The sequence below is a fragment of the Phaseolus vulgaris genome, chromosome 9 (assembly GCF_051622355.1).
Source record: "Phaseolus vulgaris cultivar YP4 chromosome 9, ASM5162235v1, whole genome shotgun sequence".
Classification (NCBI taxonomy): domain Eukaryota; kingdom Viridiplantae; phylum Streptophyta; class Magnoliopsida; order Fabales; family Fabaceae; genus Phaseolus; species Phaseolus vulgaris.
The window spans coordinates 10,475,751-10,488,402 of record NC_143506.1 but is presented as its reverse complement, the minus strand read 5'-3'; the positions used below and the strand labels follow the sequence as shown (position 1 = coordinate 10,488,402).

At 32.7% G+C, this 12,652-nt stretch overlaps 1 protein-coding gene and 1 long non-coding RNA gene across 5 annotated transcripts; one reads left to right on the top strand and one right to left on the bottom strand.

Annotated features, from left to right (window-relative positions):
- Positions 1-1,390: 1,390 nt before the first annotated feature.
- On the bottom strand, positions 1,391-7,980 carry LOC137822189 (membrane protein of ER body-like protein). Of its 4 annotated transcripts, none has more exons than XM_090295809.1 (10): positions 7,458-7,881; positions 7,015-7,164; positions 5,441-6,040; positions 5,030-5,200; positions 4,356-4,646; positions 3,761-3,868; positions 3,114-3,485; positions 2,721-2,942; positions 2,298-2,359; positions 1,391-2,143 (listed from the first exon to the last, which is right to left on the bottom strand). In XM_090295809.1, the coding sequence occupies exons 1-10, from the start codon at positions 7,879-7,881 to the stop codon at positions 1,676-1,678; spliced, it is 2,868 nt and encodes a 955-aa protein (XP_090151935.1). In that variant the 3' UTR covers positions 1,391-1,675. The 4 variants fall into 4 exon arrangements, with proteins under 4 accessions (XP_090151935.1, XP_090151936.1, XP_090151937.1 ...); XM_090295810.1 differs by having other exon boundaries at positions 3,114-3,473; XM_090295811.1 differs by lacking the exon at positions 7,015-7,164 and having other exon boundaries at positions 7,458-7,980.
- Positions 4,642-8,129, top strand: LOC150025151 (uncharacterized). The gene is made up of 2 exons (XR_016515802.1): positions 4,642-4,786; positions 5,423-8,129. It is a non-coding gene; the product is annotated as an uncharacterized LOC150025151 (long non-coding RNA).
- Positions 8,130-12,652: the final 4,523 nt, after the last annotated feature.

The window sequence follows — 12,652 nt, the reverse complement described above, 5'->3', positions numbered from 1 at the left end:
TTTATTTATTAAGATGTAATATGCTATAAGAAGAGTTATTTATAGTCTATTCTAATTAAGTTAATTAGAATTATTATGTTATTTTATAAATAAATTGATATATTTATTTTTCGATGGAAGGAGATGTCAAGATTGAATTAAGTATAAATGAGTTACTAAAAATATCTTAGTTGAAGACTATTTAAAAAAATTTGATTTAAAGGAAAATGAAGAAAAAAATGTTGAAATGATTACGCCTCAATTGATTTATTTAATTGTTAAGCTAGTATATTTTAATTAATTAAAATTAAAACATAAGAAGGCTTGATAATTAAAAGAAAAATCAAAGCAATAGTACAAGTTGAAGTAATTATTGATATTACATACAGGCTGTAGTACGTAAGTAATTTGGAACCATGATCAGGGTTTGGATAGAAGTAGATTCACTTTTTTGAATTTGAGAACGAAAGGTGCTGAAAAGTGGGAACAAAATCGTAAATGTGTTAGAAATTTGTAGGGATGGCAAAGTGAGGCGGCCGTGCAGGCCGACCCGCAGCCCGCTGGTAAAAAATGTGGGTGGACTGACCTTTTCATCCGCTAACCCGCATTAGTCCGCCCCGTATTAGTCCGCAACCCGTGCGGGTCAGCAGCGGGGCGGGGCGAGCTGACCCACTAACCCACAAGAAAAAAGAATTGACACTTAGCAGCAAGGTAACGCAATTAGGTTTTCACAAAATTTTAAAGAAAGAAACACAAAACAATCGCGTCAATAATGTTTATGTTTAATGTTTTTGAATTAATGTTTATGTTTATGTTTAATGTTTATGCTTAATGTTTTGGAATTAGGTATTTTTAATGTTTTGGAAGTGGAAGAATAGTGATATTTGATATTTATCTTAATGTTTTGATGTTTGATTAGGTTTGAAAAGGAAGAAAAAGAATTTAGGTTTGATAGTACAAATATATAGGTTTAATTTGACAATTTTTTAAAAACAAAATGTAAAAAAAAATAAAAATATTTAATTTAAAAATAAAAAAGAAAAAAAGAACGTGGGCTGGCCCACAAACCCGCGGGCCAACTCTTATGCGGGGCGGGTTGAGAATTCTAGCCCGCAATAACTTTGCGGGGCGAGCTAACCCAACCCGCATTTTTGCGGGCCAAGCACGGGGCGGGCCAATGCGGGGTGGGCTGGCCCGCTTTACCACCCCTAGAAATTTGAATATGAAAAAGTGTTGGGAATGCGTTTCACTTACTTTTTTTTCAATTCTTTTTAATTTTATCCATGAATTAAATAATATTACCATGCATCTTATTTTCCTATTCTTATATTTGTAGGCAAGAGTTATTTTTCAGCAAGCTTTTTCACATTCTCCTTTCTCTAATTAATTAATAATAAACGAAGTATTAAAGTTGATTAAAATTATAAACCATTATTAAACTATTTTTTTCATAACCATTCCACAAACGAAGTACTCATTCTCAGTTTTTTTAAACAACTTTTTAGCTACTCTTCTGAAAAAATAAAAAATCCAAAAAGAAAGTGTTTTCCTTGACGTGTTAACAAAGAATCCAAGAAAACAAGAAAAAATGAGAAGGTTGCTTTGAACTCTAACATGCTATACCACATATTTTCAACATCCTTATTGGGCTAGAAGCAGAAACAGCAGCAGCAGGAGGAGCCTTTAAATACAAGCTTCAATAAGACATCCACGCTGGTTCCATTCTTGTTGTGTCTGAGAAGGGCATGGCAAGAACATTACCAGATTCCGAGCCACTGATTTTCTCTAGGAGATCCTTAACTAGATCACCTGCTATGTAAGAGATTCCCGAGGTTGCAAGTGCCAAGCTAACATAATGCAGCACTGTTCTGAAATAGGATTTGGGTGGTCTACTGGTGTAAGCTTTTCCCATAGCAAGAAGAATGATGCACACAACAGAAGTGGCTGTCACAGCTGCAATATTACCTTCACCATAGTAGTTCTTAGAAATAAAGAAGCCGTAGACACCAAGTGGGACAGAACCAAAAATTAAGAATGATAAAACAGCTAGAAAAGCATGAAGTGTGAAGTTTTCTCTACGGCCAAGTAGTTCTTGATATCGATCTTGTTGTGTATTCATTTGTAGTGGATTCCCTCCAGAATGACCATTTTTCAAATCAATGAGCTGGGAAAAGAAGAAAAGAGTTATGACATTAACATCATGCAGCCATGCACTGTCATATAAACAATACTATGCAGTACACATCAAATATAGAAAAGAAAGAAGTGAGCTTTAACCAATAGAACTGTAAATAAGCAACAAATGGAAGGCCACTCACATTATGGCCAATGACAAAAAGTCCACCGATGATATTCGCCAAACCCAATGCTATAATATTCACTACAATAGCCATAAAAGAAAAACAAAAGTTACACATTCTTACCAATCTAAATATCAATTTTAAAATATAAAATAACAATTCTAGAATTTCAGATCCCCATCTCATAAAACCTGGAAAACAGCAGAGTCCCTCTTAAATAAACTTGCTTCATTTACCATGAGCAAATCTAAGGACATAAGATGCATCTAGTTTATTTAAACATAAAACATGAATATTAATTTATTTGTAAGCACTTTAGCATCACCACACAACTCAAAATAAGATTAAGAAGGAAAGAATTCACACATATAGAGATAACTATATTATGTAATGAATTGACCATCAACCCTCCCCCAGTAAGAGAGAGATGGAAGCACTTACATGGAGCAGCACCAGAAGAAGCAGCAGATGACACAACCCCAAGACTAGTGATTGATTCAACTAAACCACCGTACACAATGCTTTTAAGCATTTCCCACTCTTGGTGCTCACCAATTTCAGCCCCTGGTTGCTCTCCAATATCGATTTCAGTATGTGTTTCTGACACAATAGCTCCTTCAGTTGGAACGTATGCTGCCTGGAACGTTGAGGTTTCAAATGCTTCTGCCTCAACAAAAACTTCACATTACTAACAACATCATAATCATAGTTATGGTTATTTACACACACACAAAATCCTAACATTTCTTATGAGAAGAACGAACTGAAAGAAAAGATAAGGGAGTCAGAATTATTGTTTAATGATTATTAACTTGAGTTCATTCGTCTTCATACCTTCCTTTTCTTTTGCAACATAAGGTTTTATTCCCCCTTCAATACCCGTATGCACTTCCTTAAAATCTTGAATTGATGGAATCGAGCCATTTACTCTGAAATTGTGTTTGTCTCTAGCTACATCATTTGCAACTACTTCACTGCCAAATGATTGATCTGGTGATTGTGTTTCTTTCATCAAAGAGGAATAACTATCCTGAGCCATCTCCAGTGGATTTTCTACGTCTTTCTGTGTCTTGTCAAAGATTGGAGACCCTTCATATGGTTTTAGAATGGCATCTTTTGCAGGTTTCTCAGCATTAAAAAGCTCTTTAGTGGTAGCAACAGTTGCTACTAAAACACTATCAGGCTTGGATATATCTGCAATAACATCTACACGCACAATTCAACATGCAACCAAAAGACAATTTTGCAGGTTTGGAATTTTATAATGTTTCATAACTATACTGCTTCATTTATAACAGGCCTTCAAAGATTGAGCCTGTGACTTTAGAAACTGTATCACTAAGGAATTACCTCTCCAAACAGATAGCTTTACTTATGTTGTCAATTTCATCAGGAATAGATAGACAACATAATTCTTTGTTAAAAAGACAAAAAAAATCATAACAAAACCAAGGAATTGTCATCTTAAATTTTAAATATACCTATCTTTATCACATCCACCGGATCACGACTTTTCTCTCTCACATTTTCAGTAGTAGCAACAGTTGCTAATAAAACACTATCACGCTTGGCAATATCAGCATCAGTATCTGCACGCATAACATAATTGAATAGGATAATTTGCAGGTTTTGGAATTTATAATATTCCACCAAAATAGAGAAAAATTACTCATATATATCATAATCATAATGCTTCATTTATGACTAATGGTCTTCAAAGATTGACCATATGACAGTGAAACCTGTGTATGACTAAGGAAATACCTCTCCAAAAAGCTTTGTTATGTGCCAAATTCATCACGCAGAGTTGGACAATACTATTTTAAGTTGAAAATTATAAGAAAGGTGAAATGAATTTCTCTATAAGATAAAATTGACTAATTCACAAGTTAAAAAATATCCTTTGAAAAAGCTAATTTGAAAGAGCTTCAAACAAATTAGTTTATTCATAACTTAATTTTAATCTATAGAGAAATTTATTTAATTTTTAAAGTGTTAATGAAAAATTCTATCCTCACAAGCTACAAGGTGAAAACAAAATCAAGGAATAGTGTCATCACTAAATTTGAAGCATACCTGTCTTTATCGCAACCACTGAATCACGACTTTTGTCTTCCACATCACTAGAACTTTGTGTGCGGGAATCACTCTGTTCAACCAATGGCTTATTCTGCAGTGCCGCATTGGATTTCTTGCCTTTTTCTATCCACGATTCAATCTTTACAACTGACTTCACTATTGAGGGAATCGAAGAATTTACTCCTCCATGGCTTATAGGTGTATTAGCAAGTGGAATTTCTGGATTATCAATTCTAGAATCTTCAATTGAAGCGGGATCTGTTCTAGATTCTTCAATAGAAGCATCACCTACACCAAGATGTCAAGAAAACAGGCTTTCAATTGAAAGCAGAAAGATCTCATTACTACAAATTTGTCAGTTCACGTATCTTCCACTGGAGAAAAAGGGAAAGTTGGCCCAGGGAATGTAGAGGAATAAGAAATTGCAGGTTTTATATTTTTGCTTCCTGAAAATAACTATTGCAAGCATGATTATCACGTTTAAACAAACAACAAATTAAAATTAAATCAAGATTGTGTCAAAGAATTTTCCCAATGTTCCATTGTAAAAATACCTTAAAAAATGACAACGATAATAAATAATACCTGGGCGGGTCCTATGTTTGTGAAAGCATCACTGTGAAAGTGACTCCAACTAGTAGTAATTGTTTATTACTATTATTATTAATTACCTTGGGCACTAGTTCTCCTTCCCTTAATTGAAGTAACCAGAGTGAAGAACCAATTTAAATTGGAAGCTGCAACAATTGAAGGATTCTCCACATTGGATGCAGGTATAACTGGAAGTTTTTGTGAAGTTTCAGGCTTACCACCAAAACTTGGGAACAGTTTGAATCTGTTTCCTGCCAAAGTAACTAGATTTTTTTAGCACAAATAGATGATCATTACATAAGCACCATAAGTATTAGGATGATAACCTTTAATCCTTAACCATCTCCCAAAACATGTGAATGCTATGTTACAATATTCCTAACTAGATATCTAGCAATGGAATATTTAAACCAGAAAATCAATAAAATAAATAAAACTGAAAATCTAAGACCATATTGTTATATTTTGCACAGGAAATGTGTTCAACTTACTCATAGGAATAAAGAAGCTGAAGCATGATAAACATCTGAATACTTCTGGTTCTCTTTCGGGCTCATAATTATCAGCAGGTGGCTCTACTCTACCTACATCATCAGGTGTTACAATTGCATGATCACCTTGGTTGCTTTGATCTACAGAACTATCAACCACCTCAATGGCTGACTTGTCACGTTTTGCTTTAGTGTCTAAGTTAGGAATATGAGTAGTCCTTTTTCTCTTTCTGAGAATCACTCTTTTAGTAATACAAGACTTACAATTAGGACAAAACAAATCATGTGTCTCTTGTTTTGCCAACACTGCCTCAACATCAAATTCTTTCAGTTGCTGGTCAATTTCTTCTGTCAAGTTAGGATATGTTTTTGCACTGCTTTCATCACCAAAAATCTCTACAGTTGCAGCAGCCTGTATTTCAGATGAATTCGGTAAAGGTAACTCTGCTCCGGAGGAAGGTACTTTTTCATCAACAATTTCCATGTTGTTGACTCCATTGCATGGACTACACTGAATGTCGGAATTTCCGACCAGTATACCAGAGTCTTCCTCTCCAAGAATTTTTGGAAGAGCAGATTTTGCACCATCAAAATTGTTGCCTGCATGCATGCCACAAACAATCATTTCAATACCAAATTGCCACACATGTTACTTTCTTAGCATTATATAACTAGGAGAAATGTTACTGTCTTAGCATTATATAACTAGGAGAAATGTTACTGTCTTAGCATTATATAACTAGGAGAAATGTTGAGTACTTATTCCTTAACACACTATTTATCATTAGCTGAAGTTTATTAAAAACTATAAAATTTTGTAACCTAACTTGTTTGCAATGAATTCCACTCATGCTTTTGTAACTCCTAAAGTGTATTAGAACATAACTATAGAGATCATAAATGAGTTCAAGTATGGGATACCTCATGATAGATTGAGCCGATTTTCTATATATTTCTACTAAACTTTTAACCCAAAAGAGGAATACACAAATAACTGGATAAATGTCCAAAGTTACGATGATTAACAAGCACCACTGAGTGCATTGACCCAAAGAATAGCAATAACAAACTTGTTCCATTATCAGGTGAAGTTACTATATAGATCACGCATGCCATTTGGCCAGGTTTAAGACTATATCACCGAGCATTAGATAAGCTATGAAAAGCCTATCACAATCCTCCTCCTTTACCCAAACTTAGTACAGACTATGAAACCATGGTTGGAGTTGTATTGACCAAGAGAATACTTTTGAAAGAATCTTTCTAACCATAAGTTTAAGCAAACTCCAAAACCAAGTCAAAACTTGCACTTAGAGAACATCTGAACAAAGATGGGGCATGGTTCATGTAGACATTCCAACAACTATACAAGCCCTTTAAACCCAACTAGTCAAAAATTAAGTGGCGTAACTAGCAAAATTTCACGAGAAAAATTTGCTGCTGCAAGGTAAAGTCCATAGTCTCTCCAAGTCAATAAGGAGAGTCCATGCCATTGGAATTGGAGAAGACTATAAAGTAACAAGGATCAGAGCTAACTGCTAATATGTGCCTTAGAAATCTTGGCACCTACTGACCTTTAGTTTCACACACAAAACATGGTCCATGTTGAATCATAGTTTTAACATTCATGAGCAAGTCAGAGTAGCCATTAAGATTCCCACGCCGCAAATTCCAAGGACTGTCAAATTGCTTGGTCCATGCGCAGTGGTGACATTTCCACATTCCTTCACGCATAGAAAATGATGATATGCTTACTATTACCAAAATCGGAATGGCAAAAATTAATTCCAGAAATTAGAGAAAAGGAAGATTATTTAAGTCCAAGGTGTGCCCCCCAGGAGTATAACATTCTTCATATTATTTGGTAAAATATAGTTAACTCTCCTATAGTGAAGAATGCCCTAGCTAAAAAGTTTTTATTTTTGAGACAAGTTATAGAAAGTAAACGGGATACATTGAGGTCCACAAACCTTGCTGTTGTGGAATAAAAAGAAGCACAAGAAAGATAACACGTTACCTTGTTGTTTGTCAAAATAAACACTATTCTTATGCTGTGATGCATCAACATTTATGGTACCACTGCTTATAGCCTCCCCATTTATGGCTTTTTCTACAATCTCAGGTATGATTCCAATCCCAACTCTTTCACTATCATCGTTAAAGTTATTGCCATTTTCAGCAACAACATTATTTGTTTCTTCAACCTTTTGAGCAGGTTGCTCTTTGTGTTCTTTGTGAGTATCAAGCACTTCCTCCTTCTGAGGAAGAGGTTGTTCTCCCACTAAAGAAAAAAAGGAAGGTGCTTCAGCAGTGGTAATACTACCATTTTTTACATGTTGCAGGGATTGTCTTCCTCTCAAAACTGCATCATCTTGCAGTTCTTCTTCTTCTTCTTCCTCTTCATCCTCCCTCCCTGCACAGTGATAGTACACTTGCTCCATTGAAGCTGGCTTGTTCAGAAGGAGCAGAAGAAAAAAAAAAGGAAGAGAAAACAAGACAGTTTTTACTTTTTTGAAAGATGTGAAGGTTGTATTTAACATGCTCAACAACTATCACGTCGCTGTAGATAAAAGCAGTCCACTCATTAGCACACACTAATCTTATGCATATGCACAAGCAAATTGGCTATTTTCAAATTTTGGTATATAAACAGTTAAATTCCTGTCAAAATTCATATGACCATTTTAAAGATTTTTTCTTTGCAATAAACCTATATAAAAAAAATCTGTAAATAACCTGTCTCAATATTATTTACCAGATATTCCCGTTGAAATTTTGGTTCTTTGGTAACTAGATTTGCAATGTGAAATAATTAAGGTTGTCTATACTGAAGAGGTATCTTGAGGAACCAAATTCTTGTCGGATTTTTTCTGAATTTCTTTATTAAATTATTTATCTCCTTTTCATCAAATTTTTAAAAACAACTAGAAAACCTTATCAGAATTTTTAAAAACTATAATTTTTTTATGGTGTGTTCTTACGAAGAAAGAAGAATGAGATGCACGCGTAACAAATCCAAAATAGTTGATGAAATTTTGTTTTTGTCTTTTGTGCTGCTATGGCTGACAGCGATTAGGATGCACCAGCGAAACAGACCAAAGAGACTTTAAGAGGTAGGAAAACTGAATTCTAACATGATTTTCTTTTTTTTTTAAAACAAAAAATATTTAATTAATAGTGAATAAAAATAATAATAGTAATTTTTTTTATTATTGTGTTTTCAATAATGAATTAAATTAAAAATTATATATGAAATTAATTACTATAAATTAAAATTAAAATTATTACATTAAAATCGTAATTTTAAAATAATACAAGTGAAATTATTAAATATTGAAATATATTTTTCCGAGTAGTTTAAAAAATATGAAAATATATTAATAAAAATAATAATGTATTAGAAGAAACAAGAGCTATATAAATTTATATGATAAAAATAAAAAAGCGTGAAAAAAATTAATAAATGAATATTAATTTTAAATTGATTAATGTATGTTTTATCATGATAATATTTTTTTCCCATATTTTATGGTGGTAACTTGAAGAATGTACCGTAACAATATTTATTGTAAATAAGATAAACTCTTGGTACAAGGTACTATTTAATTTATTATAATGGTTTTTAAAAAAATTAATTTAGTCTTAAGGTTTTTTAAAATGTATGTAATTTGGTCCATTTTATTAAATTTTTATCAAGGTTGATGATGTGGTAAATGTGAATGACACTGTTATGCACACGTGTCTTTGCTTCCGTTAGAGTCTTTTCATCTTCCTTCCACAACCACTTTCTCAACAATGATTGCTTCTTCATTATTTATCATATCTTGTATAAGAGTCAAAAACAATTATGATCTTCATTTTTTAAAAACTCTTCCCTCATATTCACCTTTTCATTTTCTTCTTTCTTATATCCTCCTTTTTGGTTTTTGGTTGCAATTTGAATTCACAATCTCCACAATTCCTCCCTTTCCAGTTGCAAGATCGTCATTGAGAGGTTGCTGAAGGAGCTTCTGGAAATATTGAGGGTATTTAATAACATTATGAGATTGATTTTGAGGGTATCATAAAACATTCAATAGAAGGAAAGATTAAAAAAGATAGTTATCAATAAAGTTTTGAGTGGCAGTCGTTCATCTCGTGGCAGCAGCAAGGGGATATCCCGTATCAAAGAGGTTGGACAAAGTATATGCGTGCGACAGAGGATGCGAAGACCGAGGCAACGGAGGTTGATGTCAACGACAAGGGTTGCATCGACGACACGACGACGAGGGCTACATCAACGGTGTAGAGGGGTAGGGTTGTTACAATGAGGGTGATGCAAATGGAGTGAGGCTTAGGGTTCTTATGTAATAACACATGGAGCTATGCACTGCTGTTCCACATTGTGTGGTACATCTTCAAAAGTTAACTTTGTTGGTGAAAATTTAATAGAAGAGACTAAATTGTATATTTTAAAAAAATATATACCAAATTGATTTTTTTAAAACCATTAGTAAATTGAATATTAATCAATATAAGAATAAAAAATATAATTATACCTAAACTTTTGTATGTCAGTTGATATAAGTTTAACTTAGAAAGCTACTTTTTAATGGGTTGTGACATCAACTAACATAAAAAATGATTTTAAGTTGAGTTTAGGACAATTTATAGAGTTTTATTGTAAGAAAATGTGAAGTGATACTTTTGTAAATAAGTTGAACTTCTCTACGTTGGTTGCCTTCTCCCTTAATAAAAAAAAAGACATTTTGTAGCTGTTTTATAAAGAAGTTGAAGAGAGTCAAATAGCAAAGTTGCAATATTTAGAAAGAGAATTAATGCAAAAGATACCAAATGTATAGTTGTTAATCCATATAATATCAATATTTCTCATTACAAATATGGTAAAAAAAAAAAGAGGGTATAAGAAGAACACATTTCTGATACTAGAGAGGTGGAAAAAAAATTTCACACCATACTGATGAAGTTTGAACATGTGGTGAGCATGATAATCGAGTCTTATATTATAGACTCCGTAAATATAGAAAAATTGAAATGAAGCATGAAAAGTCACGTGAGCTTAATTTTAGAAAAGACAACAAAGTAAATGAATAAGAAGCATGAAAAGTCACATCAGCTTAATTTTAGAAAAAACAACAAAGTAAATGAATAAGCGAAAATTTCAACAATATTTATAAAACTAGCCAAGATGCAGAAGAAGGTTATGATAATTTCAATAATGGTGAGAGTTTTTTTTATCATGATAGGGTTATTTTATTTTATTTTGCTTTTTATTAAAATGGGGTTTGTTTAAAAAAAATTATAAATTTAAGCAAGTTGTGTCAATTAGATACGATTTCATATGCACAAATTGTCTCAATCAAATAATCAAGTTATTGTATTACATTACCGTCAAACATGATTCATTCACGATTATCCAATTTTTTGTTCCTTAAAACTAACATTTTAAAAAAATTATGTATCAAATTAATTTTTAACATTACATAACTTACTACCCAATATATAAACAATGAAATTAAAAAAATTATGACGTGGCAATTTCAGTATGACATGACAGAAGTCGTGTCTAATTGGGACGATTTGTGCATATGAAGTCGTGCCGAATTAAAACGACTTGTCTAAATTTGTAACTTTTTTTAAATAGACCCCATTTTGATAAAAAGAAAAAAAAAATAACTCCATCCTTATAAAAAAACCCTAATTGAAAAAAAATGTATAGAAGACGAGGTTAAGGAGTTTTCATATAGGACAAGAATGAGAAATTAAAAAAAAGGAAGAGTTAATAATTTGAAATCACTCATTCAGAGATACAGTGTAAATGATTATAAACGTCAATAGAAAAAGATGATGGTTACAATTACCAAGGTAAAATAAATAGTAACTTTTATACGAAAAAAGTTCAGTAGAATTGCAAATTGTATATACAAACAACATGATAGCGCAGAAGAAAGTCATATCAATAACCAATATATTGGTAAGAGTTATAATAACCTACAAATTTATTTATTTATAGTCCATAATGCATTTTCTTGGATGAAAATACCAAACATTTAGATATTGAGTGTAACAATTACATGTACGGGAAAAAGTTATTTTCTTTTTTAGATAAAACTGTGAAATATTCAATAAAATTTGGAAACAACAGTAACATTCTTATCTGTGGTGTTTTCTATGTTTTTTTTTCATCACAATAAGTACGAGACAACTATCCAAGAAATATTAGAACATGCATATTTCTCATGGTTATTTCATGTTGATTGATAAAAATAACTCCAATAGCTCATCCCTTTGAAAATTAATCTTGAAAAGCTTTCTTCTTGGATATTTGTTAGCATATCCATTTTTGACAGTTTTACTTTTCTGGATTAAATTATCTATTAAGAAAAGAATGACTTACCAATTTAATGAAATATGTGAGATTGAAAAAAAAACATAGAGAAACCTAAAGTGAAAGGAGACCGTCAATTAAATGCCTCATAATTTTTAGATGCATAACATATGCACATGTTTAGACCAACTTAAAAAAATTGGACAATAAAGGTGATATATATATATATATATATATATATATATATTTCAGAAGCATAAAAGTTTATAGTATATGTATCTGAGTGGAGAGATGGTCCAGGCACGGTCGGTTGATGTAGTATAGTTGCTGACGTGTCGGTCTTCTTCTCTTTCGGTCGGTCACTTCTTCTTGGTGTCTCCTTTGGTCGGTCCGACGCTCAAGTAAGTATGAGATTCTAAGTGTGGTTTAGTAAGTGAATGAAAAACGTACCTTTCTCTGGCTTGAGCACAGTATTTATAGGATTGCCTAATGGGCTTTCTATCCCTTGGGCTCGGGGTGGTTATGGATAGGTCTTGTCAATCGTGCTCCGGAATACCCGGGAAACATATCTTCTTTCAACGCGTATTCCTTATTTTTCGGAGGTGTATCTTAACTGCTTTAGCTTGTCACAGGTGCACTTACATTTATTATGCGTTCGGTCAGTCGGCCACGTGTGTTCGTCCGGTGCCTACCGGTACAATATATATATATAATTTAGTTACATCTCAAATTCAGAAGTATAAAAGTTTCACAACCCAAAAACACAAAAGGTAATCATCAACCAATATGCTACATTTAATGAGGATTGATTCTCAAAATCATAAAAGGAACGGCAAGAAAATGAATGAGAATCAAATCCAAGTTTTGATATACCAAAATGATTT